The sequence below is a fragment of the Strix aluco genome, chromosome 9 (genome assembly GCF_031877795.1).
Source record: "Strix aluco isolate bStrAlu1 chromosome 9, bStrAlu1.hap1, whole genome shotgun sequence".
NCBI classification, from domain to species: Eukaryota; Metazoa; Chordata; class Aves; order Strigiformes; family Strigidae; genus Strix; species Strix aluco.
Genome location: NC_133939.1, coordinates 17,272,698 through 17,298,019, shown reverse-complemented (window position 1 = coordinate 17,298,019; position 25,322 = coordinate 17,272,698). Strand labels below are relative to the sequence as shown.

The 25,322-nt window shown below is 56.4% G+C and overlaps 1 protein-coding gene across 3 annotated transcripts; it reads right to left on the bottom strand.

Annotated features, from left to right (window-relative positions):
* Window positions 1-14,887: 14,887 nt before the first annotated feature.
* LOC141927111 (uncharacterized) lies at window positions 14,888-25,156 on the bottom strand. 3 transcript variants are annotated; one of them, XM_074833928.1, is made up of 3 exons: window positions 24,742-25,156; window positions 19,848-19,999; window positions 14,888-18,312 (listed from the first exon to the last, which is right to left on the bottom strand). In XM_074833928.1, exon 3 carries the CDS (start codon window positions 18,306-18,308, stop codon window positions 15,528-15,530), a length of 2,781 nt encoding a protein of 926 aa, XP_074690029.1. In that variant the 5' UTR covers window positions 18,309-18,312; window positions 19,848-19,999; window positions 24,742-25,156; the 3' UTR covers window positions 14,888-15,527. The 3 variants fall into 3 exon arrangements, with proteins under 3 accessions (XP_074690029.1, XP_074690030.1, XP_074690031.1); XM_074833929.1 differs by lacking the exon at window positions 19,848-19,999; XM_074833930.1 differs by lacking the exons at window positions 14,888-18,312; window positions 19,848-19,999 and adding an exon at window positions 21,997-23,846 and having other exon boundaries at window positions 24,742-24,947.
* Between the last annotated feature and the right edge of the window lie 166 nt (window positions 25,157-25,322).

Below are 25,322 nucleotides of genomic sequence, written 5' to 3'. Positions count from 1 at the left end.
TGCTTGGCGACACCGAAAGGGCACTGCAGGACATAGGCAAGGACCCCAAAAGATGGGGAAAGACCCTCAGGTGGAAGATCTGAGATGAATACATGGTGTTTGTGCTAGTTTGAGACATTAAACCTGGGTGTGTGAATGGGATAAAGGGAAGACCCATCTGGAAGTGATGGTGCTGGGACTGTGCACTGGGGTGTAGGCAGGGAACTCTCTGGTCCTGAGTCCCCATAGTGCTGATCCTGGGAGGCTGAGAGAGCTGCCCTGCTTCTGGGCAATACGCTTCAAGTCTAGCAAGGAAACACAGGGGCAGGCAGGCTCAGGTGCAGCACAGCAGAGTCTCACAGGCAGGACAGCACAGCGACACAGCACTGCCAGCAGTCCCGGCAGGCCTCCACACATGGAGTGCAGCGAGCAGGACCCAGCCTTTCTCTCTCCTGCCCCAAACCCTGCCAACGTGGCAGGAGCTGGCAGGGAGGGCAGACAGAGTGCTGTGCCCTAGGAGCCCACCCGTGCCCAAGGATGGGAGGAGGTGGCCGCAGCCCTGGCCGACAGCTGGGGAGGGTGAAGTGAAGACTAAATGAGGATGCTGGTCGCTCCTGCCTACCATCCCGGTGCTGCCCCTGCAAATCACCCAGTGGAAGATGAAAATCAAACCCCGACGGGAAGATGATGCTTGGGGCTGGGCTAAGTGCCAAAGGAGTAGTTAGCCCCTCCACAAGGTACAGGCCAGTGGGGACCTTTCCAGGCATCATGTCCCTAGCAGCAATTTGCCGTGAGCTGGTCTCACCCCTTGGAGGGGGTGGAGGTTCCCTGTGCCCCCCAGGAGAGGACTGGCCAGGGGACATGTCTCAGGGCTGGGGAGCTGGGTGGCTGCCGCGTGCCTGGGCCAGCATCGGGGCTGCTCCTGGCTCTGCCCCGCTCGGCTGCTCCCGGCCCCTGCCGAGCCCCGGGGGGCAGCGCGGGGGGAGCGGGGGCTCCAGATTGGAACCACATGGAAGCACATTTGCAACGAATTAGGCCGGGAGCCAGCAGCTCTTGCTTGGCCGGGTGTGCAGCCAATCTTTGGGGATTGTCAGCTCCTCCCAGGTTTCCACAGCGGATGTTCCCCGGCCAGAGCGCAGCTGGGCTCTGCGCGAAGCCGTGGCCAAGGCAGCCCAGAAGGAGATGAGCACACGCGCGGGCAGGGACCCCCGCCCACACGCACAGCCCAGCCGGGTTGAGCAGGCCCCCGCACACTCCCCACCCCAGCTGGGGATGCTTTTTGGGGGTGAGGATGCCCCAGAGCTCTGGGGGAAGAGGAGATGGTGCACGGGAGCAGTTATTCAGCTGCTTCCCAGCCTGGCAGCCCTGGGGTGAGGGGACAGCTGCAGTGGGCATCATGTCTCCCTGCCTGCCCCAGCTCTCCAACCCCTCAAGCTGTACCCAAAATTCGGCAGCTGGGGAGCTCTGGCTCAGGCCCTGGTGTGAAATCGCATCTCGGGGGTACCTGAGAAAAGGTCTGAGCCGAGAAGGGGGGTAGAAAAGCTCCACCTGGCAGCCCTCACGGTGGGCAAGAGGGTTAAACCAGTGGTACAGAAAGGCTGTGAGTGTGCATGTCAAAGAATGACACTAACAACTCATGTGACAACCTGCCAGGAAAACTTTTCAGATCATAATTCGCAAAGCATTTGTATCATGTTCCCTTCCTGTTTAAAAAGGCAATATGGAAACCATGCAAGGGGTTATTTGCTGGTCAGGCCGGTTTGCTGGTTACACTCCCTGTCACGCGCGTCCCTTTAGGAAGTGATGCCACCATGACAGACATCATTTCTAAAAATAACACCATCCCATGCATTAGTCCCAGTGACATTTGTTCTAATAATTCATTCCCAATTAAAGAATAATGGTTAATGATTAGCAGTGGGTGCATACTAAGCCCCTGGCAGAGCAAAAAATTGGGTTGCCATTCCACAAACCACCTAAGCATCTTCCTCGGTGGCATGTCCTAATGATGTCAGAGGACAGAGAGAGGATGCTGCCTTCCTCTGCCCAGCCCAGCCATTTCAGCCCTCACAAACCCATCAGCAGTATTTCATCAATCCTCCCCCACTTCTAAAAGACAAATCCTGGGGGCACCCAGAGTAGCCGCGGAACCACAGCACAGGTGCTCAACTGGATGTGTGGGGGCCCCAGCAGCACTGCAGCTCTCCGATAAGGCCATGTCTGCTGTAAAACAGACTCTTGTTTTGTAAGTAAGGATATTTATGAAATGACAGGCTGCAGTGTTAATCTCTGGTTGGCAAGCAAGCATGCCAGCAGCGCGGCAGCCGGACACAGCCTGTGAAAGCCTTTTGCCACAGTCCAGGCAGGGAGGCTCTTGGGGAGGTCCTGAAGATCAGTCCGTCTGCCGGTGGGTTTCACCTCCAGCACTTTGCACGGCTCCTGCTCCCCGATGCCTGCGCTGCCCATGCCTGGCTCCCGGCACAGAGGGGCTGGGACAGGAGCTGCCCATGTGTGGGCATCCCCAGCTGCAGGAGCTGACCTGCGAGCCCCCCCCCCGCGTGCTGCTGCTAACAGCCCTGCAGCAACAGCGGCCCAAACACGACTCCCCCTCAGATTTTTTATCACCCGCATAGCGCTGGCGAAGGAAGGGAGGCCACCGCCGGGGAACATCTGGGCTCCATTGCTCATTGTCTGGCAATTAATGTCAGTGCTGAAGACAGAAGGGACGTCAGATATTAAATAAACACAACCGCACTCTGCAGACCGAAACAGCCCCCCTGGGGAAAGGCACACATGCACCCGCATCCGCACACCCCCCCCGGCACGGCCCCGGCCAGGGCGCAGGACACGGGCGGCTCGCCGCACACACGTGTGAGCACAGCCACACACGCTTGCAGGCTCCCACACAGCTTGAGTTTCACGTCAGCTAAGGCAGAGCAGGGGAAAAAAATAGAGCTCCTTTTCCTTTTTCATTTTCCAGCAGGCAGATTACATCTGCAAGTGCAGAAACTGCCAAAAACTATACCCTGTGAAACAGGGTGATACAGGGAAAGTGGTCTGAGCCCCCCGGGGTCTGGGTTGGCGGGTACCCCCACAGCCAAAGCTGGTGCTTGGGGTCTCACCCCTGGGCTGGACACATGCCTCTGGCAAGGAGCAGCCATGTGCTGGTCCCCGTGGCTGTGAACACTTCACACCTGGGGCCGTGTGGGCTGTGCCCTGCCTTTACCAGCACAACCAGCCCCTCCTGCTGCCCCCACCGTCCCGGCACTGCCCGGCACCTTGTGGGGATGACGGCAAATTAGCACAAGGCCCTGCCCTATGGGTTTCTGTGCATCCTGCCAGCCAAACAGCAGGGACAGACAGTCCCACCCTGCATTCCATCAGGCTGGTTAAAGGCTGTGTTTTCCCCCTCCCTTCCACCTCGGTGGACACCAAAAGCCTTTTCTCCTGCCCTTTCCCTGCCTGTGCTCAGAGGCAGAGCAAGTGTGAGAGCAGCCAGACCCCCAGCGAGCAGGGAGGCTGCCTGGCCACTGCACAATGGCAGACACATGCCTCAGTGCTGCTCCTGTGGGCTGCCAGCCCCTGGGCAGAGCTAGCTGGTGTGCTCTTTTAATTCACAGGCTGGGGCAGGTATTCCCCACAGGCTGCCTCGCACCGGGCAGAGGATGCACAGCTGGGCTGCTGGCCCAGCTCCAGCTCACAGATCAAGCCAGTGGGTCGCTGGAGCGCAGCAGGGCTCAGCATTAGCCCAGGGTTCAGGCTGTGGCGCCGGACTGGGCTTGGCTTCACGCTGCGGCACGGATGCTGCTCTGATGTGTGTGTAAGAGCCACACCACAGCACCGGGGCATGACACAGGCCGGCACTTGCCGTGCAGATGTCCCAGCACAGCACAAGGATGCTCCTGACCTCTGCCCGCTGTTGCTGCATCACTGGAGCAAAGTTTCCTGCATCCCAGCATCTTCCATCAAACAAGAGGTGTTTCAGCAAGGCTCATTCACCCTGTGCAAGTGTGGGGTGGAAAGCAAAACAGAGCACGCTGGTAGGTGCCCAGGCTCAATCTGGGTGGTCTCCCATCCCATCTGCCCTTAAACCTGTAAGGGCAGCAAGGAAAGGGACAGGCAGTGAAACATGCCCCGTTCACACAGGAGAGGAGTGTGGCACCAGCCAAGGGCAACGCACAGGGTTTCTGCTCCTGTGTGCAGCAGGGACTTATTAGCTCAGGGCTGGCTGTGCCTACTTTATTCTCTGGAAGCTTTTGTTCTCTTACAGAAACGTAGTCTCTCTCTCCCTCGCCCTTAGCCCCTTTTAATATTAAGGTCAATAGGTTGACGATTAAGCAGGAAAAGGGCATGAAGAATCAACCAAATTAAATCTTGTGTGCAAACAGGTGGGTGTGAAATTTCAATCAATGGCTGGTGTTAGCAGGGACCCCCGGGATCCCGATTTCCCAGGGGAAGACTGGGCAGCCCCAGGGGGATTTAGGTACAAAAACTCCAGACATGGGAGAATAGAAAAAAGTCTTCTCAAAAACCAATATTGACAAGGTCCCTGTGTTTGCACCCCGGCTTTCCCCAGCAGCACAAAGGGAGATGATTATCCTGGGTCCGGTGGGGAGGGGATGACGGGAGCTCAAAGGTGAGCCGGGCCCCCCCTGGCTCCCCTGGCCCCAACCCCTCCACTTAATCCCCCTCTCGCCCAAGCTTTGAAGTTGCCAGAGGTCGAATACGGGATGTAAATCACGTTAGCCGCAGTGTGTGATCACAACGCCGCTGCGAGACAATGCCATGCTTCCCCCGGCGCCCAGGCATCCCACCGAGCCACAGCCAGCACCGGGCTATAAACAGCCCCAAGCTGTGGACGAAAGCAGGGTGGGCTGTGGCAGGGGCATCCATTGCAGGCAGGAGAGAGCCTTATGCTCCGCCACGGAGCCAGGAGCGGGAGCCACGGTGGGCACCGGCACCCAGTGGCCACAGGGCTGCCAATAGCAGGAGGCTCTTCCCTGGGATTAATTAGCAGAGGCTGCGGCCGCACAGCAATGTAAAACACGAGCCATTTGCTGGGGCGTTGGTTACCGGGGCTGTCCTGCAGCGTTGCACATCTTGTAAGCATTAACATCACGTAAGAGGAGCTTGCACAGAAGGACATGGGGTTTATTGGGTTGTAAACTGCGTTGTTCCCGTTACAGTAATGATGTTGCTTGTAAAGAAATGTGCCTTTCGCACACGAGGCTCGGGAACCAGGTGTGCCAGGAGGAAACAGCAGGGTTTGGAGGCTCTGTGGTCACCATTGGGATAACAGAGAGAGAAACAAAGAAGGTGTGGGAGAGAACAGGAGGAGGCACCAAGGAGATGATACCACTACCCCCAGGGCTGCTGTGCCTTTCAGCCCTTTGCATTTATCTGTCCCAGACCCGGCTCACCAACGCTCAGCCCCCCTCCTCCCCAACATGGGGCTGCACACCCTGCCCGCTGCCTGAGAAGTTCAGACCCGGGGTGCAAGGGGTGACTGGGACACGGCAAGTATCTGCCAGCTCCGCATCTCTGTTCTGATGCCCATCACTCTGCCTTGCACTGGCACTTGCGCTGACTCCCGCAGCACCTGGGAAGATGTGACACATGGGGTTTGCTGCTCAGCACAGCACAAGGGCACTGCTGCCTGAGCAAGCATTCCTGAGCACCAAGAGCTTCCTTGTCCCATGGAAAAAACTCCCGTTTCATTTTCCCTTAGCCAAGGAAGCAGTCTCCAAAAAATGTGATGGTGGACCCAAATAATTAACCCATTTCATTTTTTTCAACTACCAAAAATGCATCTGTTCTCTGCAGGCAGCAAGTTGGCTGTTTTCAGTCTTTCTTCAGCATTTCACACCCAAACCAGGACTGATTGTCCAAGACCATCAGCAGAGCTTATCAGCCATCGCCGTCTGGCTGCACAGATCTGGATGAGCTGCGTTACAGGCGTGTCCCCACCAGCCTGGCTCCAAATGCCCCTGGTTTCTCCCCAGAGCTGCCACCCACCTCGGTGGCCCCAGCACATCTTCCCAAGCAAGCGCCTGGTGGGAAACACAGGACCTGTCACCCTCCCCACCTGGTGATGTGTGATGGAGAAGAGCTGGGTGATGCCAGGGATCTGAACCACATGGCAACAATGCGACCGCACGTACCCACTAACAGGACCCAGGCGCAGGCACCACCCCAGCTCACCCCCCCACCGGGCTCCCCTTCGCTCCTCTGCAGCTGGAGGGGCTGCTTCATCCCTGCCTGCTGCTGCAGCGCCTGAGCACAGGACCCTGGCAGTCAGAAAATATCTTTCAAAGCTTTTTTTCTTTCTTCTTAATTGGGAGGCCGGATGATTTTTTTTTTAAAACAAAATATGTTGTTATTGTGGAAAATATCTGCTCTCCACAGAAAATGCCTTGCGTTTGCTGTACACATTGTGGGCCATACCAGAAAACATCTGATGTGCTTCCAAAACCGCCGGGGCATTTCTTTTCCTATTAGAGTGGAAATTTTCTTCAGGAAACAAGTTTTACCTAGTTTGCACTGACATTTGCTGCAGCAGAAAGCAAGCAGCTCTGTCCCCATGCTACCCCTGCAGCACAAACCCTGGCTTTGTCCCAAGCTTTGGCCCAAGTCCTGTGGGCCACCAAGCACCAACCACCAGCACCCACCAGACCTGGTCCAAGGGGGAACCATGGCTTCTTGGGACAAGATGATATCTGTTTGAGAAACACAGAGGAAAATACATTATTTTAGTCCTATCAACAGCTTCCTGGTGCCATGCGAGAGCAGAGAGGAGCTCAGCATGCCCACCAGGCTCCCAGAGCCACACTGGCCCAAGGGCAGTTATGGAGATGCCCTTTTCTGACCCACCGTGTGAGCTGCCTGATACTACAGCACTGCTCTTTGTCCCAGGTAGGAAGAAAGGTCTGAAATTTACTGTGGAAAAGCAATGTTTGACTATTAGATCTGGAAAAGTGACCTGATTGTATCACCATATCTTCTGCCTGTACTGCTGGTGTTTCGCAATGTGAAGTACTAACAGTGCCTAAGACAAACATCTAATATATTTAACATTAGCTGGTATGGCTGTACAACATCAACACTAATTGAAAGTTTTGAAAGCTAAGTCAAAAACAAACACTGCCATTTCAATTTAGCATTTTCCATGCTTATTCTACAGAAATGGGGAAAAAAAAAAAAAGAAAAAAAATCCTGAAACCCTTGCAAAATTTCTCTCGTGTCTTTAAAATTAATCTGTGATTAGCACAGATGTCAGGATGGTGATTACAGCAACTCTACCCATCGGTTTTCCTGCTGTGTCTATAGTACAAGGTAGGAAACACCTGGGGATGACTGTTATGGTCCCTCCACAACAGCTCCGTCTGGGTCTGAATCTGACAGCCTGGGACCTAAACTCTGTCTGGCTCGGGAGGAGCTGCACCCTTTCCATTTGGGGACTATTCCTTAACATTGTTCTCTCCAGGAATGCCTCTGGGGACAGTAAAGAAAATTGCCTGTGTCTTCCTACCTGAAACACGCCCTGTTTACTAACCTCTCCTCATCAAGCGTTTATAGGTTCAAAACCACAGCGGCTCACCTCGCACGCTGGCAAGCCCAGGGTCTCGTTAAGTGAGGGCTGGCTTCGCTGGCAACAAAGCCACTGAAGATGCTGCGGTGCGGCGCCGCACAGCCAGCCAGGACACAGCCATATTCTGAATTTCTTTCTTTTTTTTCAAGCAGACTTCTGAGAAAACATCTGTGCCCCAAGCCCGCACCGGAGCCGAAGATCAAAATAAAGGACTCTTGTCTTTTTATTAAGCATTTTAGCAAACGTGACTATTACATTCATATTATATTTCCCTGTTTTGTACAAACACGTTTAAGTCAGCACTAAGAGGATTACGTTTATGGCACACCAATCTCTGCTCAAATGGGCTGACTAAAGAAACTCTTGTTAAACAGTATTTTCTCTAATGCCTGTTGCTTTTCTTCCTTGCTTTAGTGCTCAGACATCTATCCAGGCTACCTAAAGCCACCCTCCTCATAAGCTTTCAGATCAAGACTCTTCCCCCCTCCGCCCCCCTCCGCACACTTTAATACAGCTGAAGATGAACATTAGTGCTTGGTTCAACTGCACTGGAAAGGGAAAGGGCAGATTCATCAAAATCTTTATACCTCCATAGAAAAATGTAGCCTTTTGCCTTTCCTCGAGTGAATGCCTTTTCTAGAGGGTATTCATTAGAGGTTCGGTCTGTTTTTGCAGACAGCTCCACAGATGTTGACATTTTTTTTCTTCGCTGGGTTAAGACGCCTTCTATAGGCTTTCAGTCTTCATTTGTTACTTCTTTATTATCCAAGAGGGGTTTTTCTTTCTTTTTTTTTCTTTTTTTTTTTGTCTTTCTTCGCAAGGAGTTGACTTGGTTCTCTGAAGAGAGCAGTGGTAGTCAGGCTCATTATTATCTCGGACCCTTTTTCATCGCCCCGGCAGGCCGGCCGGGGCCGCGGGGCCATTGTGGCGGAGCAGCAGGTAGCTGTGGCACGGCGGGGTCAGCGCTCCGGCCGGCACAGCGCCTTTGTGCACCCGCCTCGTGCTGCCGGCTCCATTTGTCCGGCGGTGGGAAAGGTCAGGAGCATGCTGCCACTCCGTACCTGAGGTTTTGTCTCCAGCCGCTGCCAAGAGCTTATGGAAATAATTTGTTGGAAAGCAATCGCTGGATCTAGTGGGGAAGCAGAGTGAAGGGGTGGAGGTGTGCCGGCGGGGATGGGGGTGGTACCGGAGCTGCCTGGTCCATCAGACGTGCTGTGTCTTGGCCAGAGCTGCTGCGTGCTGCTCGGGAAGCCACAGATTTGCCACGGTCCACAAGGCTCGATATCATCACCTTTACACATCGAGATACCCAGTTTCCCACAGTGAACTTTGCAAAGAGAGCAATTTGGCTCAGTGTGGAGGCTTAAAGCATGATGCAGGCAGCACCCTGCACTGATGACCCCATCTCCTAGACCAAACATACCACTCTTCGCTCAGGACCCATTGCCCTTGCCTGCAGACATCAGCCAAATACTCATCCCAGTGCCAGCAGCTATCCAGTACCTCTACCCCAGCTCCCAAAGAAAATTTACAGTGTATCTAGAGATTTTTCGCCAAAAAAGATCCCTGGATCAGACATGGGGACTGACAAAGGCATCATAATTCAAGTGGTGCTTCAGGACCTGCCATAACAGAAACCAGAGGTAAGGACTCCAGCCTATTCACAGCTGGGCTCATTGTGTTGCCCTGCCGTTGCGGGCCATACGTTATCTCGGGGGAAACCCTCCTGCTCCTCCTGGGAGCCCTCCCAGCCCATTCCCACACTGGCCAGAGTCACCAGCCCCACAGCCACAGGGCTCCCCAGCCATGCTCCCAGCATGAGTGTGCAGAGGTGACAGGTATCTTTATCCCACCACCCAGGAGAGCTCCAGCATCCCACTGGCAGGAATTTGTCTGCAAATTTTCCCCCATTGAAAGGAGAGAGGGGGCTGACATGATTGCTTGATTACAGCCAGGGCAGGCGAGGTGGAGAAACGGGGCAGCTCCCGGAGAGCGGTGCTCCCAGCCCTTAACCTCTCCTCCCCAGACTGATGATTTAATGCCTTACTGGGGCATGTCGGCTCCAGCCATGGGGCAGCGTGTGGGCATTAAGGGTGACATGATTCCAAATAGCGCTTGCCGTCTAAATAATACCGGCTGTGGTTGGGAAGGCAGGTGCCTGGCCAGCAGGCACAGCACCCTCCTGCCTTCGCAGCACCACAGGGTTGTGCTGCTGCCGGGTGCTCGTGCCAGGTGTCCCAGTGGTCCCCAGCTGCCCTTGCCCAGCCAAAGGAGAAGCAAGAGGGGAGCAGCTCCCTGCTGCCAGCTGCAACCCTGTGCACAGCCTGGGACACTGAGCTCACCGGCTGGAGTCAGGATGGGAATATTGATGCAGACACCAAAAACCATCACATCCAGCCCCCACCAGGATGCTAAAAGCTCCTGCCTTCCCTTTTTATCACAGCCTTAGCAAGAGAGATCCCATTAGCTCTACACACCATCCCTGGGGAAATAGCGCTGATAGATGTGTGAGATCAGGCAGGTGGATTTTCTTTTCATCACTTATGCCAGAGAAGTCTTACACTGCTAAAAGCAAGAGGAGAATGAGCCAGCTCTTGCAGCCTGCTAGTGATCCAGACAGAGCATCACAGCTGGATTTCACGTGCCTTGCTCTGCGCTGGTGCCTGGGGGACTGCCTGGCTCTCGTGGAAGGGCAGGATCTGGCCCAGAACTGCACTGACTCAGAAGCACTTTCCCTGGGACTGGACTCCCCATTTCCTTCTGCACAGGGATCGGTCCCCTCTCAGCTCAGCATTTCACCCCAGCAAACTCCCAGCACAACCACAGTCTGAAAGCAGATTTTCTATAAAAGCAAAGCAACGGCATCCCTGGCTGTGCTTGCCCTTTCTCACTCCGGTGTGTTTGTGTCGGCCGTTGTTTCCCCTGAGCATGCTGCAGGCTTGCGGGTGCTGGCTGGCTGGCACTCACATGCACCGACCAGCATCAAGGATGTGAAGGAGCCCTGGTGCAGGATCCGTAGCAGCCTTCACATGAACATTGCAAGCACTGAGGTTTATAACCCAGAAAATCTGGGCTCTGAAGGGCTCTATCTGGCGGGGCAGGAGGCGTGCCGCCCTGCCCAGAGCCACTTTTATGCCATTGTGCCTTTTCAGCATTGCATTAAGGCAGCCAAAGAAGGGGGATTTTTAATGGTTCCAGGGGAACAAAGCGGGAACATTCGGCCCAACTTCATTACAGAATCATCTGAAACGCTTGAGGAACGTTTCCCACTAATTATCATAAATAGCCGAAAAAAATCTTTCCCTCCCAAAGCAGGTTCCAGCTGCCCCTCTGTGTTTTCTCACCTCCACTTCCAATAGCTTGACCTTGCCCCTGCACAAAGGGGAGACCCCATCTCCACTCCCCCCCCCCCCCCGCCCCCCCCCCCCCTCCCCCGTCACTCGGGGGCTCTAAAGAAATACAAACAGGCAGCAGATTAACAGCACTTGTTTGCACCTTAAACAAACAGGCGACTTCCTCCCCTCTGGGCTCTCCCGCTGCCCAAGGGAGGATGCGCCCGCTGGTTTTCCTTGCCCTTGCTCTCATGCCCTGCCCAAATCCTGGATAAAACCATGAGCAGCACAAGGCATGAAGCAGGAGGACCAAGGATGGGAACACCGGGGGTGCCAGTCCTGTACCCCCTTGAGCTCTGTCCCCCATGCCTGGGTGTCCTCTTGCTGCCCCAGCTGCCTTGGGGGGGTCAGGCCCCAGCCCTGGTGGGACATGGCTGCAGCCCTGTTGCAGGAGAGCTGAGAGATGCCAAGGCCAAAGCAGGTGAATGAACGTGCCAGTTCAGCTCCTGCCCTGTGCATCTCCCAGGGCTTCTCGGCAAGGAGCAGCCTGAAACGGCTGGACAGGTGCTGTGAGCGGGCAGGGGGAGGGATGCTGCAGGTGAAGGATGGGGAGGGAGAGACAGACTGTCCAGAGGACACACGGAGGAGTGGTGTTGGTGTTCAAAACCATCATCAGCATCGAGAGGGCACAGCAGCAATGCTGAGAAATGCCTGCCAGCCCACAGTCATCTCTGCTGAGTGCAATAGGGAATGGATGGGTGCTGGACACGCCTGCCCAGCTGGTTCTTAGGCTGATCCCAGGAGCCGCAGCTGCCTTTGCCAGGGAGCTACCCCAGCTGGGGTCCTCACCCTGCAGGTCCCATGTCACCTGTCCCACCCCTCCAGGTGGCACTGCCAGCACATCCCTGCTCCTATGGGACCTGGTCCCAAACCAGCCCCTTCTTCCGCTGCCCACAGCACACAGAGCAGCCAGCCCCCAGCCCCGCACCGCACTGGGGAAGGCAGTCACAAGAGATGTGTGGGGGCTCAAACCACACCAGCAGCTGGTGAGACGCTGCTCCCGGCACAGCTACAGCACATGTTTGGGACCAGCAAATGAGGCGGACGCCTGCGGAGGAAGCCACGGCAGCACGGCTGCGGGCTGGGGCAGGTTCCCAGCAGCAAGCCAGCAGTGGGACTTGCCCGCTGGAGGCCCAGGTTTTCTCCCCGCCTGCATTATTGTACAAACCCCCCATGCAGGTGTTCATTGCCCCCCTTCCTGCCAGCCACAAGAAAGGGCTGTCATTCACGAGGCCCCTTCCTGCCCTTGGGGTGCCTCAGGGGCAGGAAGGGGACCTGAGGCAGGTGGCAGGGACAGGCCACTGCACCCACAGCACGGGGGCCTCCCAGCAGGGCTGACAGCCAGAGGGGTTACAGGTCGGTACTGCAGCACAAGTGACAGGGCTGTGGGGACCACGTCTCATCTGCACAGGGCAGGAAGAGAGCCAGTGGTGGCTGTGGGACTCCCAGGATGTGCTGGAGAGCACTTGGTCCCAGCGACACTCAAGGACATCTACGCACAGTGTCTCGTCTCTGCTTCTAACTGGTTGTCACCTGAGGCTAACTATGAGGACCTCAGGCAGTCGCAGCAACTGGGAAGAGGTTTACAGTGTCACAAGCAGCCTGCAGATGCCACACAGGGATGCTCATCCTTTTTTTCCAAAGCAAGAACCAGGGTCATCCCATGCAAGGAGTGGTGAGCGAGGGGAGAGCAAGGAGGGGTGATGCTTCATTCGGTGCATGGCCAGTCCTGGACACTCCTTGCAACAGGGTACTGTGGATACTAAAATCTTACCTGAGTTCAGAGAAACCAGAGGAATTCAAGGATTAAAAAATCATCAAGCATTACTCAGTGCAATGGCTGTCCCGCAAAGAGCTGCCTGGACTGCCCGCAGCAGAGCGGGGAGGGTGTGCTGGGGGCTGTGCACTCCCTGGGCATCTGCCCCGGCCACATACCTCTCTGCTGGAAGGACAGCCTCTCCTTGGCATCGCAGCGAGGTGCAGCTCCAAAGCGGCAAACCTGTACACTGGTCTCCCCAGTGCAGATCCTCCTGTGCTCTGCCCCATTCCCACATGCTCTCTGGCTGCTCTTGCTCAGTGATCAGGAAACCCAAGCGTTTTTTCCCCCCGAGGCTGTCCAGGCACATCACCCCCAGGACATCCTGCATCCCACCCGCTTCTCAGCTCCTTCCCTTCTGGGGGACACCAGAGTGAGCAGGGGCAAACAGGAATGGCTGCTAATTCCTCCCACCCCAGCATACCTGTAGCCCTCCAGGGACTGGCCCCACAGTGATGGAGGGAGCTGGCTCCTGCCTGCGAGCCAGCTGCACCAGTCTGGCCCCGGGAACACGGGCGGCTGTATTTTCATTGCAAATTAGAAATCAATCATAGCAGGAAATTCCCGTGCTGAGAACACCCTGGCTATTATTATTTTACAGCACTCAGAGGTGTTCCGGGCACTTAGAAAGACGTGGTCCTTTTGGGGTATTATGGGGCAAATTAGTTTTAAAGGCTGCTGTAGGAATGTCGGCCATTCGGTTTCCGGAGTGGGATGGGCACAGGTGGAGGCTGCAGGGCTTTGTGCTGCTTTCAGATACACCACTGCTCTGCAGAGGGAATCAGCATGCTCCAGAGTGAACACCTCTAGCCTGACCCCAGCTTTATTAATAACAAGTAATTAATATGAGAGCGGACGTGCCTTGTGTCTCTGAAGACCTTTTAAGATGTGATTATGTTGTGCTAATCTCACCCCGAAGTACTTCCCTGTTTAGACTGCGCTGGGCCATTAAATATCTGAAAAGCCAGTGGAGACCCCCCCCTCACCGCCTCGGGAAGTGCTCGGGTTCTGTTCCCCAGCAGCCAGGCCCCACTTTCAAACCCTCTAAATCAAGTATTAAGTTGAGCCCATCTGGACTGCCAGGAAAAACACTCCCTCCCCCTCATCTGTGTCTCATTACCTGCCGTGCCAGCCCTGGCCCTGGAGCCGCTCGCTCCATCCCGCCCAGATGTGCTGCCCCACACTCGCCTCCCGTATTTCACAGCCGTCAGCAGGACTTCAAGGAGCAGCCGAAGGGCCTGTAACACTGCACAGGCTCTTAGCAAAGACATATATCCAGGTCCCTAACGCATAGCTGCAGGCACATACCCTGATATGAAGCCCCTTTCCGCTCCCTTGGTCTTGCACCAGGCAGGGGCTGCTCAGGGGTCCTTGGCCAGGAGATCTGAGCTGCTTCCCCAAGGCTCTTTGCCCAGTACACATCTGGACTACTGATTTTCAGGGGTTCTCCCCCTGAGACCCCCCAAAGCCAGGCAGCCCTATGCCCCACACCTGGGGAAGCGCACCCAAAGGCAGGGCAGGATGGAGCAGGTGCTGGCAGCAAAAGCAAGGAGTTGAAGACAGACACCTACGACCCTGTAGTAACCAGGGTGATCAAATTTGAGAGCAGCTTGCCTGCACAGGGCGAAGTCAACACTGAGCTTAGAGCAAACTGAAGTACCCAGAGACTCAAACCAAGGAACAACCCCTGTGTTCATTGGCTCAAAAATCTCCTGGGCTAAAGTTTTCTGGTGAAAGTTTCAGCACTTCCTGCAATGGCAGAAATCCCTCAGAAACAGCCACTTTTGTTTAAGTGTGGCACTTTCCTGGTCCTGTCAGCATCCCAGGACTGCAGAGGTGAAGGTGCACATCAACCCTTCAGTTATAAGGCAAGTTAGCCCCTTTCTCCCAAGCTTCCGAAGAGCCAGTGCCCAGCCTGCAGATGGGCTCAGCATCAGGTGAAGTTATGGTATGAGAACCACATGGCTGGCCATGCTCAGACATGACTCTTCTGGTCCCTGAGGGCCGGCAGTGGCTGGGGACCCCACGCTCCAGCAAGCAACAGGAATCCCCCACACCAGTCACAGGGAGAATGGCCCTGGGATGAAAATACTACTCTCGCCAGCCCTTCAGTGCACAGCAGAGGTGCGGGGGAGACTTTAATATCAGTGAGGAGGAAAGGGTCAGGGAGAGGGGAAGAGGTCAGAGTCTTGTGATGGACGTATGGGCACTGACACATCCCATAACACGACGCGCCAAAGAAGCCGGGGCGCAGGGCGGGAAGCCTTGGGATGTCATTCCCCAAGGACTGCTTGCACCCTGCAGGTAGGTACCTGCCAGGGATGGGGAGGAGATGCAGACAGGAGCCCCGGCCAGACCCTGCAAGCAAGAGCGGGCCGTGCCCGAGGTCCAGCGAGGTCCCCGGCTGGCCGGGTGAGGGGTCTCCAGCATTTCGGTGCGGTGCCTCCAGGGCCACTGGCCGCCCTCTCTGCTCCCGGTGGCCCTGGCCAGGCGGTGGCAGCCACTGCCTGTGTCGGGATGCCATCTAGTGTCGCTTGGCAGAAGGGCCCGTCAGGCAGTGACACTGCGCATAGTTTCCCCAGGCTCACAACACCTCCAGGGGTCAGCTCGGAGGCACCCCAAAACAGCCTGGGTGCTGGGACACCCACCCCGGGGAGACGGTCCGTACCCCAGGACATACGCACCCCGTGGCCAGCACAGCTTCAGACCCCAAAGGAGGACGATGGGCATTGCCCAGGTCATGTAGTGAAGCTCACAGCAGTGCCTGGGCTTGCTCGGGGGGCCCGGGGGCAGCCAGGGCTTGGAGGGTCAGCGGCCTCACCGGTGGCACGGGGCTGCCCCGGCGGCGGGTGGCTCGGTGAAGGAGAAGGGCGAGCCTCCCCCACAGCAGCATGCAGCCTGCCTGCAGCGCCAGCGCAGCCAGGCCCAGGGCCAGGGACACCCGGCAGTGCCACGGGCTGGACCGCAGGGCAAAGCCCCAGGCACGATGACTGCTGGGGGCCAGGGATGGGGGAACCGACCAGGGGCTCGTATGGTCTGGCAGTGGGGGGACGGGAGGTGTCGGGAGCAGGATGGTGTTTGCAGGGCTGGGAGCAGGCTGGGCACCAACAGTGGACAAACCCCATGTGGTGGCATGGTCCTGCTCCCTGTCTGGCATGGGAGCATGGTGGGATGGGGAGTGTGAGGCCAGTGGGACCATGCCTGGCACAGCAGCCCTGGGGGGTGGCCAGAGTGCCTTGGGGGGGGCTGAGACAAAGGAGATGCTGGGTGTCCCCCGTGGGATGGTGGCTGGCCTCTCTGTGGGCACCAGAAGAGCAGGAGGAACTTCTCTGGTGCTGGCTGCCAGTGGGCTGGTTGGCACCAGTGTAGTGGCAGAAGCTAAAGTGGACAATGCAGGCTCTGGGCTGGTGGCCCCAGGAGGCTGTAGGCTTATGAAGGCTGCAGCTGGACACAGGCTGAAGGCCTCCTGTGGCACAGCTGGCAACGGGGTGGTGATAGAAGCCTTGGGCAGCACAGCTGATGATGGGGTGGCAATGGAGGCCTTTGGCAGCACATTTGGTGATGGTGTGTTGATGGAGGCCTCAGGCAGCACAGTTGGTGGTGGGGTTGTGATGGAGGCCTTCAGCAGCACAGCTGATGATGGGGTGGTGATGGAGGCTTTTGGCATCATGGTTGATGACGGTGTGGTGATGGAGGGCTTGGGCACATTGGTTGATGATGGGATGGCAGTGGAGGCTTTTGGCAGCACAGTTGTTGATGGTGTGTTGATGGAGGCCTTCAGCAGCACAGCTGATGATGGAGTGGTGATGGATGCCTTTGGCATCATGGTTGATGATGGGGTGGTGATGGAGGACTTGGGCAGCACAGTTGATGATGGGGTGATGATGAAGACCTTCGGCAGCACAGCTGATGATGGGGTGGTAATGAAGGCCTTAGATGGCATGGCTGGTGATGGAGTGGTGAAGAAGACCTCCTTTGGCATGGTTGGCAATGTGGCAGAGGTGGCCACAGGTGACAGCATGGTTGGAAGTGCCATGATGGGAAAGGCTGCCAATGACAGTGTGGTTGGTGCTGCAGTGGGCAAGGCTCCAGGTGACAGCAAGGTTGACAACCCTTGTGATGATGTGGAGGTGACTGGCAGAGATGGGGTAAAAGAAACTGAAAGAGGCAGAGTAGCTGGGCAAATTAACTGGTCATCCCTCAGTGATGTCACTGCTTGCCCTGACAGGTGGGGTGGACTCTTGCATGACACTTGGGTGGGCAATTTGACTTTCTCCCTGTTGCCCAGGATCCAGCTGTGCAGGTAGCAGAGGTTGCAGTCACATCTCCATGGGTTCCCACTCAGATACACTGAACTGAGCTTCTTCAGGGGGTCCAGGAGCCCTCGCGGGACACTCACCAGCTGGTTCTTCCGAAGGTTGAGGGTTTTCAGATCTGGGAGAGAAGCAAACACCTCATCATCCAGAGCAGAGAGCTGATTTGTGTCCAGTTGGAGGTCCAAGAGCTTGCTGAGCCCAGTGAAGGCTCCTCTTGGCAGGGCTGCTAGCTGGTTGTGAGACAAGATGAGTTTGCCAAGAGATGTGAGGTTGGCAAAGATGCCATCTGGAAGTGTAGCCAAACTGTTCCTGCCCAGATCCAGTTCCCGCAGGTGTGGCATGACGTCAAAAAGGCAGCAGGAGAGCTCCGTAATGTGGTTTGAACCCAGAGTCAGCAGCTTCAGTTTGTTTAAACCAAAAAAGCCCTGAGGTGGGAGAAGCTTGATGAGGTTGTTGTCCAAAAGGAGTGTCTCCAGGTGAGGCAGGCTCCTCAGGAGCATGGGTGGCAGTTCCCTGAGCCGGTTCCTCTGGAGACTGAGCTCCAGCAGCCCCTGCTGACTGTCTAGCAGCCCCTCTGGGAGGTCCTGCAACTCATTCTCATACAGCCGGAGGACTTGCAGCTGGCGGAGTTTGCTAAAGGCATCCCCAGGAAGAGTTGTGATCCTGTTTCTAGACAGGTCCAGAAATGTTAGATTGACAAGAGAATCAAAAACGCCTTCTGGAAGAGAAGGGATTGCATTGATGTGCAGGGAGAGCTCTCCCAAATTTTCCAGCCCATCAAACAGACCTTTGGGGATGTGTCTGAGGTGGCTGTCTCTCAGCTCCAGCCTCTGCAAGCTTGGGAGGTTTTGGAAAGTGCCCACAGCTAGTTCTTCTAACAAGGCACCAGAGATGTCCAAGTCCCTCAGCTTGTCCAAATTATCAAAGGCTCCAGGTTCAACTGTCTTGATCTTGTTGCCAATAAACAAAATCTTGATCAGGTTGGGCATGTACGTGAAGGCACCTTTCCTTATAGCAGTGATGCTGGTTTGTACAAAGATCATCTCAGAAATGAAGGGCTTTGCAATCTTTGGGATCTCTTTGACATCATTTTTTGTCCCTCTGTAGACCTCCTGGTAGTATTTGGGCATTTCATATGGATCTTCACCCGGGATTTGATCTTGGCATTTATGGGGATGGAAGGAGAGGAAGAAAAGGAAAAGGAAATGATGGTACATCGTCCTGAAAAAAAGGTTTCAAAAATCAGTTATGAAGAACAAAAAAAATCTCTGTCCATAGCTCATGAACTGTGGTAGCACACTGTTGTTCAGCTCTCAGGACTCTTCTATTCACATATCATGACTCATTTTATGAGAAAGAGAGACCATACAAGCCCATGTACGCTGCATTTACAAGAGTTCACTGCCATTGGTACTGAGGGATGGAGAAGAACGGGGAGTGAGCCAGCTCATGGCTCGGCACTGGGAGACACTCCAGGAGGGACGAGGGCTGGACAGTCTGTTCTCTGGCCCTTCTTCTCCCACATTTGGGCTCAGCCTCTGTCTGGGTGAAGAAGGCAAAGTGCTGCTGCCCATTAGCACTGCCCCAGTGGGTCCAGTTACTCAGCAGGGCAACAGCCCATTCATGCAACAACAGAAGCAGTCAGCCCTGCGCTTGCTAATGAGGGATCAGCAAAGGTTCCAGGAGCCAGCCAAGACCAGATGACCTTGTTTACTGAGAATTTCCACACTGTGCTGGATGAACTTGCTATTTCAGTTCAGGGGGGTGATTTAAAACATTTAAAACATGGCTTCTAAGCATCTCCTTGTCAGGATTCTTGCTAATGGCATCATATTTTGGCCTTGGTTAGGCACCTCTGTTAGATAGAAATGGTTAACTTGTGAACAGAAACCAAGCTTTAGAGCAAGGTTCATTAAAGGACTATGACATTTCCACAGATAAACTCTTTAATACCTAACATATAGGGCTCTGACCTGCAGTTAGAAAGTGAAGTCACTGATGTACACCCACCAGTAGCCATGTAAAGCCCACCACTTCCATTGAGTGATTTGGAAACAGTCAGCTAACACATGAGCTGGGCTTTAACAGCTGTGAGCATTGTACTGGGACCATAGTTTCCAGCTTGTGATTCACAGCCCTGGGTGGGAGCAGCGGAAAGGGCTGTGGGTTGCTTCTTGGGTGTCCATCAAAGCTGACCATGTGAAAAAACTTATGCTGGGAGGGTAAATTTGCTATGAAAGTTATTTTTTTGAAAAATGTCGAGAGGTCAGCAAATACAGGAGGTTGAAAGCCACTGGGTTTGAAGAGAAACTGATGGGAAGTATGTGCCAGCTGCCCCACAGGGTTCCCCAGGGCAGAAGCTGCTGCTGATCTCTGCCCATCCTCACCCAGGGAGACTCGGGTGCAGGAGCCGGGGGTGTGGGTGCAAAAGTGCCTGCTTCACTTCAGCTGCAGGGACAGCTCAATGGGTTAAATGCGCAGGTGGGAATGGCTGGGCTGAGTGCATTCGGATGAAAATAAACAGTTCTGAACTGCAAAGCTCTTTTAAAACCCTCCCTCACTCTGGCTGTGCTGGACCTCAGTGTGGTCCCTTGCTTGTCCCACCCTCCAGCAGCTCAGGGACACGAAGGGACAGCCCCAGCTCATGGCACTGCAGCCTCTCCTGCTCCTTGCTGCAAGGAAACAATCAACAGTCCCCCAGAGCCGCCCTTCCCGGCACATTTTAAATAGCAAAAAAAGTGTTTTGCATCACTTACTTGGCCGAGCACTTGGGAACGAGTCCAGCCGCCGGAACGAGCCGTGCCGTGTGAGGAGTGAGGCCACCAGACAGGGGGTTCCATCACCTGGCCAGCTCTTTATCCACGGCACAGGCACAAGGCTTGGTTTTGCATGGGGTCAGGGCAGAGGTCTGCGTGGGGAGATAAGGCATGACCGGGGAGCAGGCAGCAAAGCTGTGCCCCAGTGTGGGAGGCCGTTGCAGAAACCTCTCGGAGAGGATGCAGGCACGTACTCCCCAAGCGTTATCGGCTCGTGCCACTTGACTAGTCACATCCAGGGAAACCTGAAGATCTCCAGGACAGCCTGTTTTGTAGCTGACGGTCTCTGCAGTCTCATATCTCCACCAAGTGTAAGCCACCAGCTTCACAGACACCACCCCCATCAACACAACAGAAATGAGTTTTCCTATTTAAAGCTTTTCCTATTAAAAATATCTGGCTGTTTCCTTCCTCAGGATTTGGCTTATGTAGCTAAAGGTGCTGCTCTGAAGCCATTTGTTTAAGCTTATAAAAGGGTTAATGTCTGTGGCCAGACACACACTGACACTTGAGTTCTGGGTTCAGCCCCACAGCTCCACACCTCACCGGCCGTAGGGCTGGGGCTGAGCGTTGTGCTCCCCTCCACCCTGGCACAAGCCAAAGACCCTCCCGCAATGACACCCAGGGCTCCTGGCTGGTGCAGGGCATCTTGTGGGAAGAAACACCCTGTTTGATGCAAAGACTTAAAAGTGACAAGGCATCCATCACTTCCCAATGGATAATTGCACTAATTGCATTTAAATATTTCTTCTCCGGTTTTTCCCTGCTCTTAATAAGGCTCAGCTTGTGCTTGCCGGGCTTCATTATACCTTTCTTGGCAAATTTAAAAACACTCAAACTACTGCACATTTTCAGCAGCCTTACCCCTTTTCACTGTCAATGCCATATGCATCCAGGTCCCCGCTTGGTCCCAGGCTGCTCCAGAGGCTGGAGGGTGGCAGGAACCAGCGTGCATGAGGGGACAGAGCTTGCAGCAGGAGTGACACCCAGGCTGTGGTGTGGCAGCTGTGCCAGTGTTTGGGGAGCTGCAGCCAGCCACAGCATCCCTGGTCCAGGCTTGGAGGTGGCCACGCCAGAGTCACTTGGGAGATGGCTGCAGCACGGTGGCAGTCCCCTGTGCAGGGTGGCTGAGCAGGACCATGTCTGGGGGTGCAGCATTGCCCACCTGCCTTCCGGGAGCATGGGGCCAGCAGTCCAGAGCACGGCTGGGATCATCGCCCACTGCCGGGGCAGGTTAGTCTAACACGACATGAAGACTCTGCTCTGCTCCCGGCTGGGCAGCAGCGGGAAGGGGCTGGCAGAGACGCCCAGCCCAGCATCAAAAGCGAGGAGCCCAGCTCCCCTGTCACTGCGGGAAGGCTCGCTTAGAGGCTGGCCAAGTGCAGGCAGGGCTCTCCCAGTTCTGCCTGGCCCAGGAGATTCCAGGTCCCAGCATCTGGGAGATGGTGCAGGAACACCACACCGCAACTCCTGGCGTCAGCCTGCTGGGTGTGCGCCTTGCACACACGCACACATGCACGTACCCATGAACACACACACACATGTGCATGCACACACACGTGCTCTCTTAGGGGACCACCCACCTTACCTGCCATCCCCTGGGCGGACAGTGCTGCTGGGACTTTGTGCCCCATCTCCATGGGTCCCTGAGCCTCTCTGGAGCAGATTGAGGGGCTGCAGGCCAAGCCCTGCCAGGGTGGGTGGGGGACCTGCTGGTGCACAGTCCTGGGCTGGAGCCCACCCTGCAGCCCCACAGCCTGTGTCCCTCGCTGGGCAGTCGGCAGCGCTCGCCCACCCTTGGACACCCCACAGCAAACCCGTGCCCTGGGGTTAGCGCCAGGCTGCAGCTGGGTCTCTGCACTGCTGAGGGAAGCGGGGCAGGTGGGGCTGGAGAGCTGCAGCAGGCAGAGCTGAGCACGCCAGAGAGCAGCACCTCCCCACCGCCAGGCACCTGCAACCGTGCCACTCCGGCACAGCCCCAGCCCAGTCCCCATCGGACCACAGTGACCCTCGCCGCTTCCCCCAGATACACGGGCAGAGGCAGGGGAACAGTTTCCTCTCTCTGCCATGGGAACTGGTTGCACAGAAATAATACATACAGTTTAATTATCTTTGAAATACACAGGAAACGCATAGCTGGAAGGATAAATACCACCAGGCCAGCTCTTGTGAAGAGCTTGGTGTTGGCTGATGACTGTGGTAGGGGTAGTGAAGAGACGGGGTGCTGTTTCCCGGACAGGTCCAGAGGGTGCCAATGCAAGAGCAGAGCAGAAGCAGGTGCCTGCCCGAGCTCTAGGGCACAGCGGGGGGACCTGGTGATGTGGTCTCATCCCCGTTCTGTGCTCTGACAAGGACGCTGACCTGCAGTGTGCCACAGCGGGAGCGCAGCACCCAGGCATCCTGGTACACCAACCCTGGCCCCAATGCCTGCCCGGGAGGAGTAGGAGGAGGGAAGCGAAGGCTGAGCTGCTGGCAGCTCATGGCATCACAGGCCATGCTTACAGTGCCCTCAGCGTTGCTGTAGGTGCACTGCCCCGGAGCATTCTCCCCCGGCTCCCCATCCCAGCCCTCCTCTGGGGGAACACCAGGAGCTCCCGGGCACTCCAGCTGCCCCTGGGGGACCTCCAGCAGGGACCGTCCCTGGAGAGCAGCCGGGCTGGCACAGGAGGCTTGTGCATGGATGAGGGGCTCAGCAAAGGTCTGGAGCCAGCCCAGGAGATAGGCAAGGCCACAGTCGCAGGCCCAGGGGTTGTTGGCCAGCAACACGTGCGCCAGCTCCTCATTGGCATCAAAGAGCCCTGGGGGCAGGCGGGCCAGGCGGTTGTGGACCAGCGCCAGGGTGGTGAGGAGGGGCAGCCCGGCCAGCAGCCCAGCCGGCAGGCTGGAGAAGTTGTTGTGGCTCAGCTGCAGCGTCACCAGCCCCGCCAGCCCCTGGAAAACCCCAGCGGGGAGGTAGCCCATGGCGTTGTGCGAGAGCACCAGGGTCTGCAGTGCCGACAGATTGGAGAAGAGCTGCTGGGGCAGCGTCTCCAGCTGGTTGCGAGCCAGCGAGAGGTAGAGCAGGTGAGGGGTGCTGGTGAAGAGGGCAGCAGGCAGGGTGGCCAGGCGGTTACCCTCCAGGCTGAGAACAGTGAGGTTGGGGAGACTGGTGAAGATGTCAGGGGCCAGGCTGACCAGGGCATTGTGCTGCAGCTGCAGCCGCCGCAGCCCCCCCAGTCCGGCAAAGGCACCGGACGGCAGCTCCTCCAGCCGGTTACCATCCAAGTGGAGCTCGGCCAGCCGGCCCAGAGCCTTGAAAGCACCGGGGCACACCTGTGCCAGCAGATTGTCACTGAGCTTGAGTAGGTGGAGGGCAGCAAGGGGAGCCAGCAGCCCGTCCGGCAGCTCAGTCAGGAGGTTCTGTGAGAGGTCCAGGGTCTGGAGGCGCTGGAGAGGGTGGAAGATGTTGGGAGGAAGCGCCTCAATCTTGTTCCCTGGCAAGCGCAGGTCCTGCAGATGGTAGGTGGTGGTGAAGAGCTCTGGCTGCAGGGAGTGGATGGCATTGGCACCCAGAGAGAGCTTGCTGAGGCTGGGCAGCCCCACCAGCACCTCTGGGCTGACTGCTGCCAAGGGGTTGCCCGACACCTCCAGCTCAGCGAGGCTGGGCAGCTCCCGAAAGGCGCCAGCCTCCAGCTCTTGGATGTTGTTGTTGAGGAAGACCAGCTTGGTGAGGGTGGTGCTAGAGCCCAGGGCTCCTCTGCGGATGCTGCTCAGGGCCGTCTCCACGAAGAAGAGCTGGGTGACATTCCCTGGCAGGCCTGTCGGGATCTCCCGCATCCTCTCCTCCGAGCAGAAGACTTTGGAGGTGTCATAGCACTGGCAGGTGGGAGGGCAGGGCAGGGGCAGCCCCCCCACCAGCAGGGACCCCAGCCCCAGCAGTGCATAGACCACCAGCCTGCACTGGAAAAGGAGCCAAGGCTCATCCCCTGCCTCAGCGAGGCAGAAATCTGCACCCACAGGTGGGTGCTGCTGGGGGTGCAGCTCCTGCAGCCAGAAGTGCAATGGGAGCAACCTCTGGGGCACTGCACGGGCATCCCTCCAGCTCCAGTTGCCCACACCACCCCTTGCAAGAATGGGGAGTGCTTCCCTCCCAGATGTCTCCCTGCCTGGCTCATGTGGTGCATCGGGGCTCTTCCCCTGCACCCCAGCCCCACCCCAGCCCACCCTGTGACAACAAAGGTCCCCATGTCCTGCAGAGCAGCAGCCAAAGTAGGACCCACGTGGTCCCACGGGGGTCTTGGGGGAACTTGTGGCCTCGCAGGATGTCTCCACGGGCACAAAGCTGGGCTCTGGGGTGGGGAAGCATGTGAAGCATGGGGATGGGCTACACACACTGGGTGATGGGGACAGAGCTGCAGGGCTGCTCTGTGCTCAGTGACAAAAGAAGTGGGCTCCAACAGTTGCATTTCTAATTGTCCATCAAGTACTTCTTTCTCTTCAAGCAACCAGAGCATCAAACCTGCCCGAGAGGTATTCAGCTTGACCAAATGCCTGTTCCCAGCCCACAGGAGGCACTTTTTGAGGCAGTGGCCTCCAAACCTCTGCCAGTCCCTCCCTACTTGGGATACATGCCAGTGTTGCCACATGATGGGGGATGCTGCCCACCCCACAGCAACACGCACCTGAAGACACCCCCCACACAATTGGGGCTATCCTGGACTTACACCGGCACTCAAGCGCAGTGTTAGGCTTGGCTTTCCCTTTCCACCATCTCACTTGTTTTCACCAGAGCCAACAGTAGCTCCCACCCATCGCAGGCCCCCCAGACTACCCGAGGAGCATAGCCACCACTTACCGAGTGTGGCATCGCGGAGACTGCCACCAAACCTGCGGCAGGTTTGCAGGGACGCTGCTCGCCAAGATGGGACAATATTTTCTGGGGCGGATGGGAAGCTGGCTGACGAGCTGTTCCTGCTGGGGCGGAGCTGCCCCTTGCTGCTTATCAGCAACAACAAACCGTGTCCTTGGAGTGCTTCAAAAAATAACCCGGCCCCAGAGGGACTGGAGGTGAGGCCAGAGGCAGCTGCCAGCAAGCATCCTGGCAGGGAAGCGAGGTCCCAGCCCCGGATGTCCACCGGCCTGGAGACAGTGGCAGGGCGCTGCTGTCACAGCTCTCACAACAAGCTCAGCACATTTGTTTCCAGCCATCCCCCAAGAGATCCCCTGGACTTTATTAAATCTCACTGGGAAATGGTGCTAGCAGACATCTCCTGCACAAGAGAGGGGACCAGGCACAGCTTAGCAAGGCAAAGCAATGCCATGGGGAAGGGACCACCCTGGGACCATCTTGTTGAAATACACCAGGTATTTTGCAGCCTGTGACCTGCACCCAGCCAGTGGTGGGTTGGCCAGAGGGACCCGTGGACCACCAGGACT

Bases quoted from the DNA above. Each gene is read 5' to 3' on its own strand.
- LOC141927111 (XM_074833928.1), bottom strand. From the start codon at position 18,308: ATGTACCATCATTTCCTTTTCCTTTTCTTCCTCTCCTTCCATCCCCAT.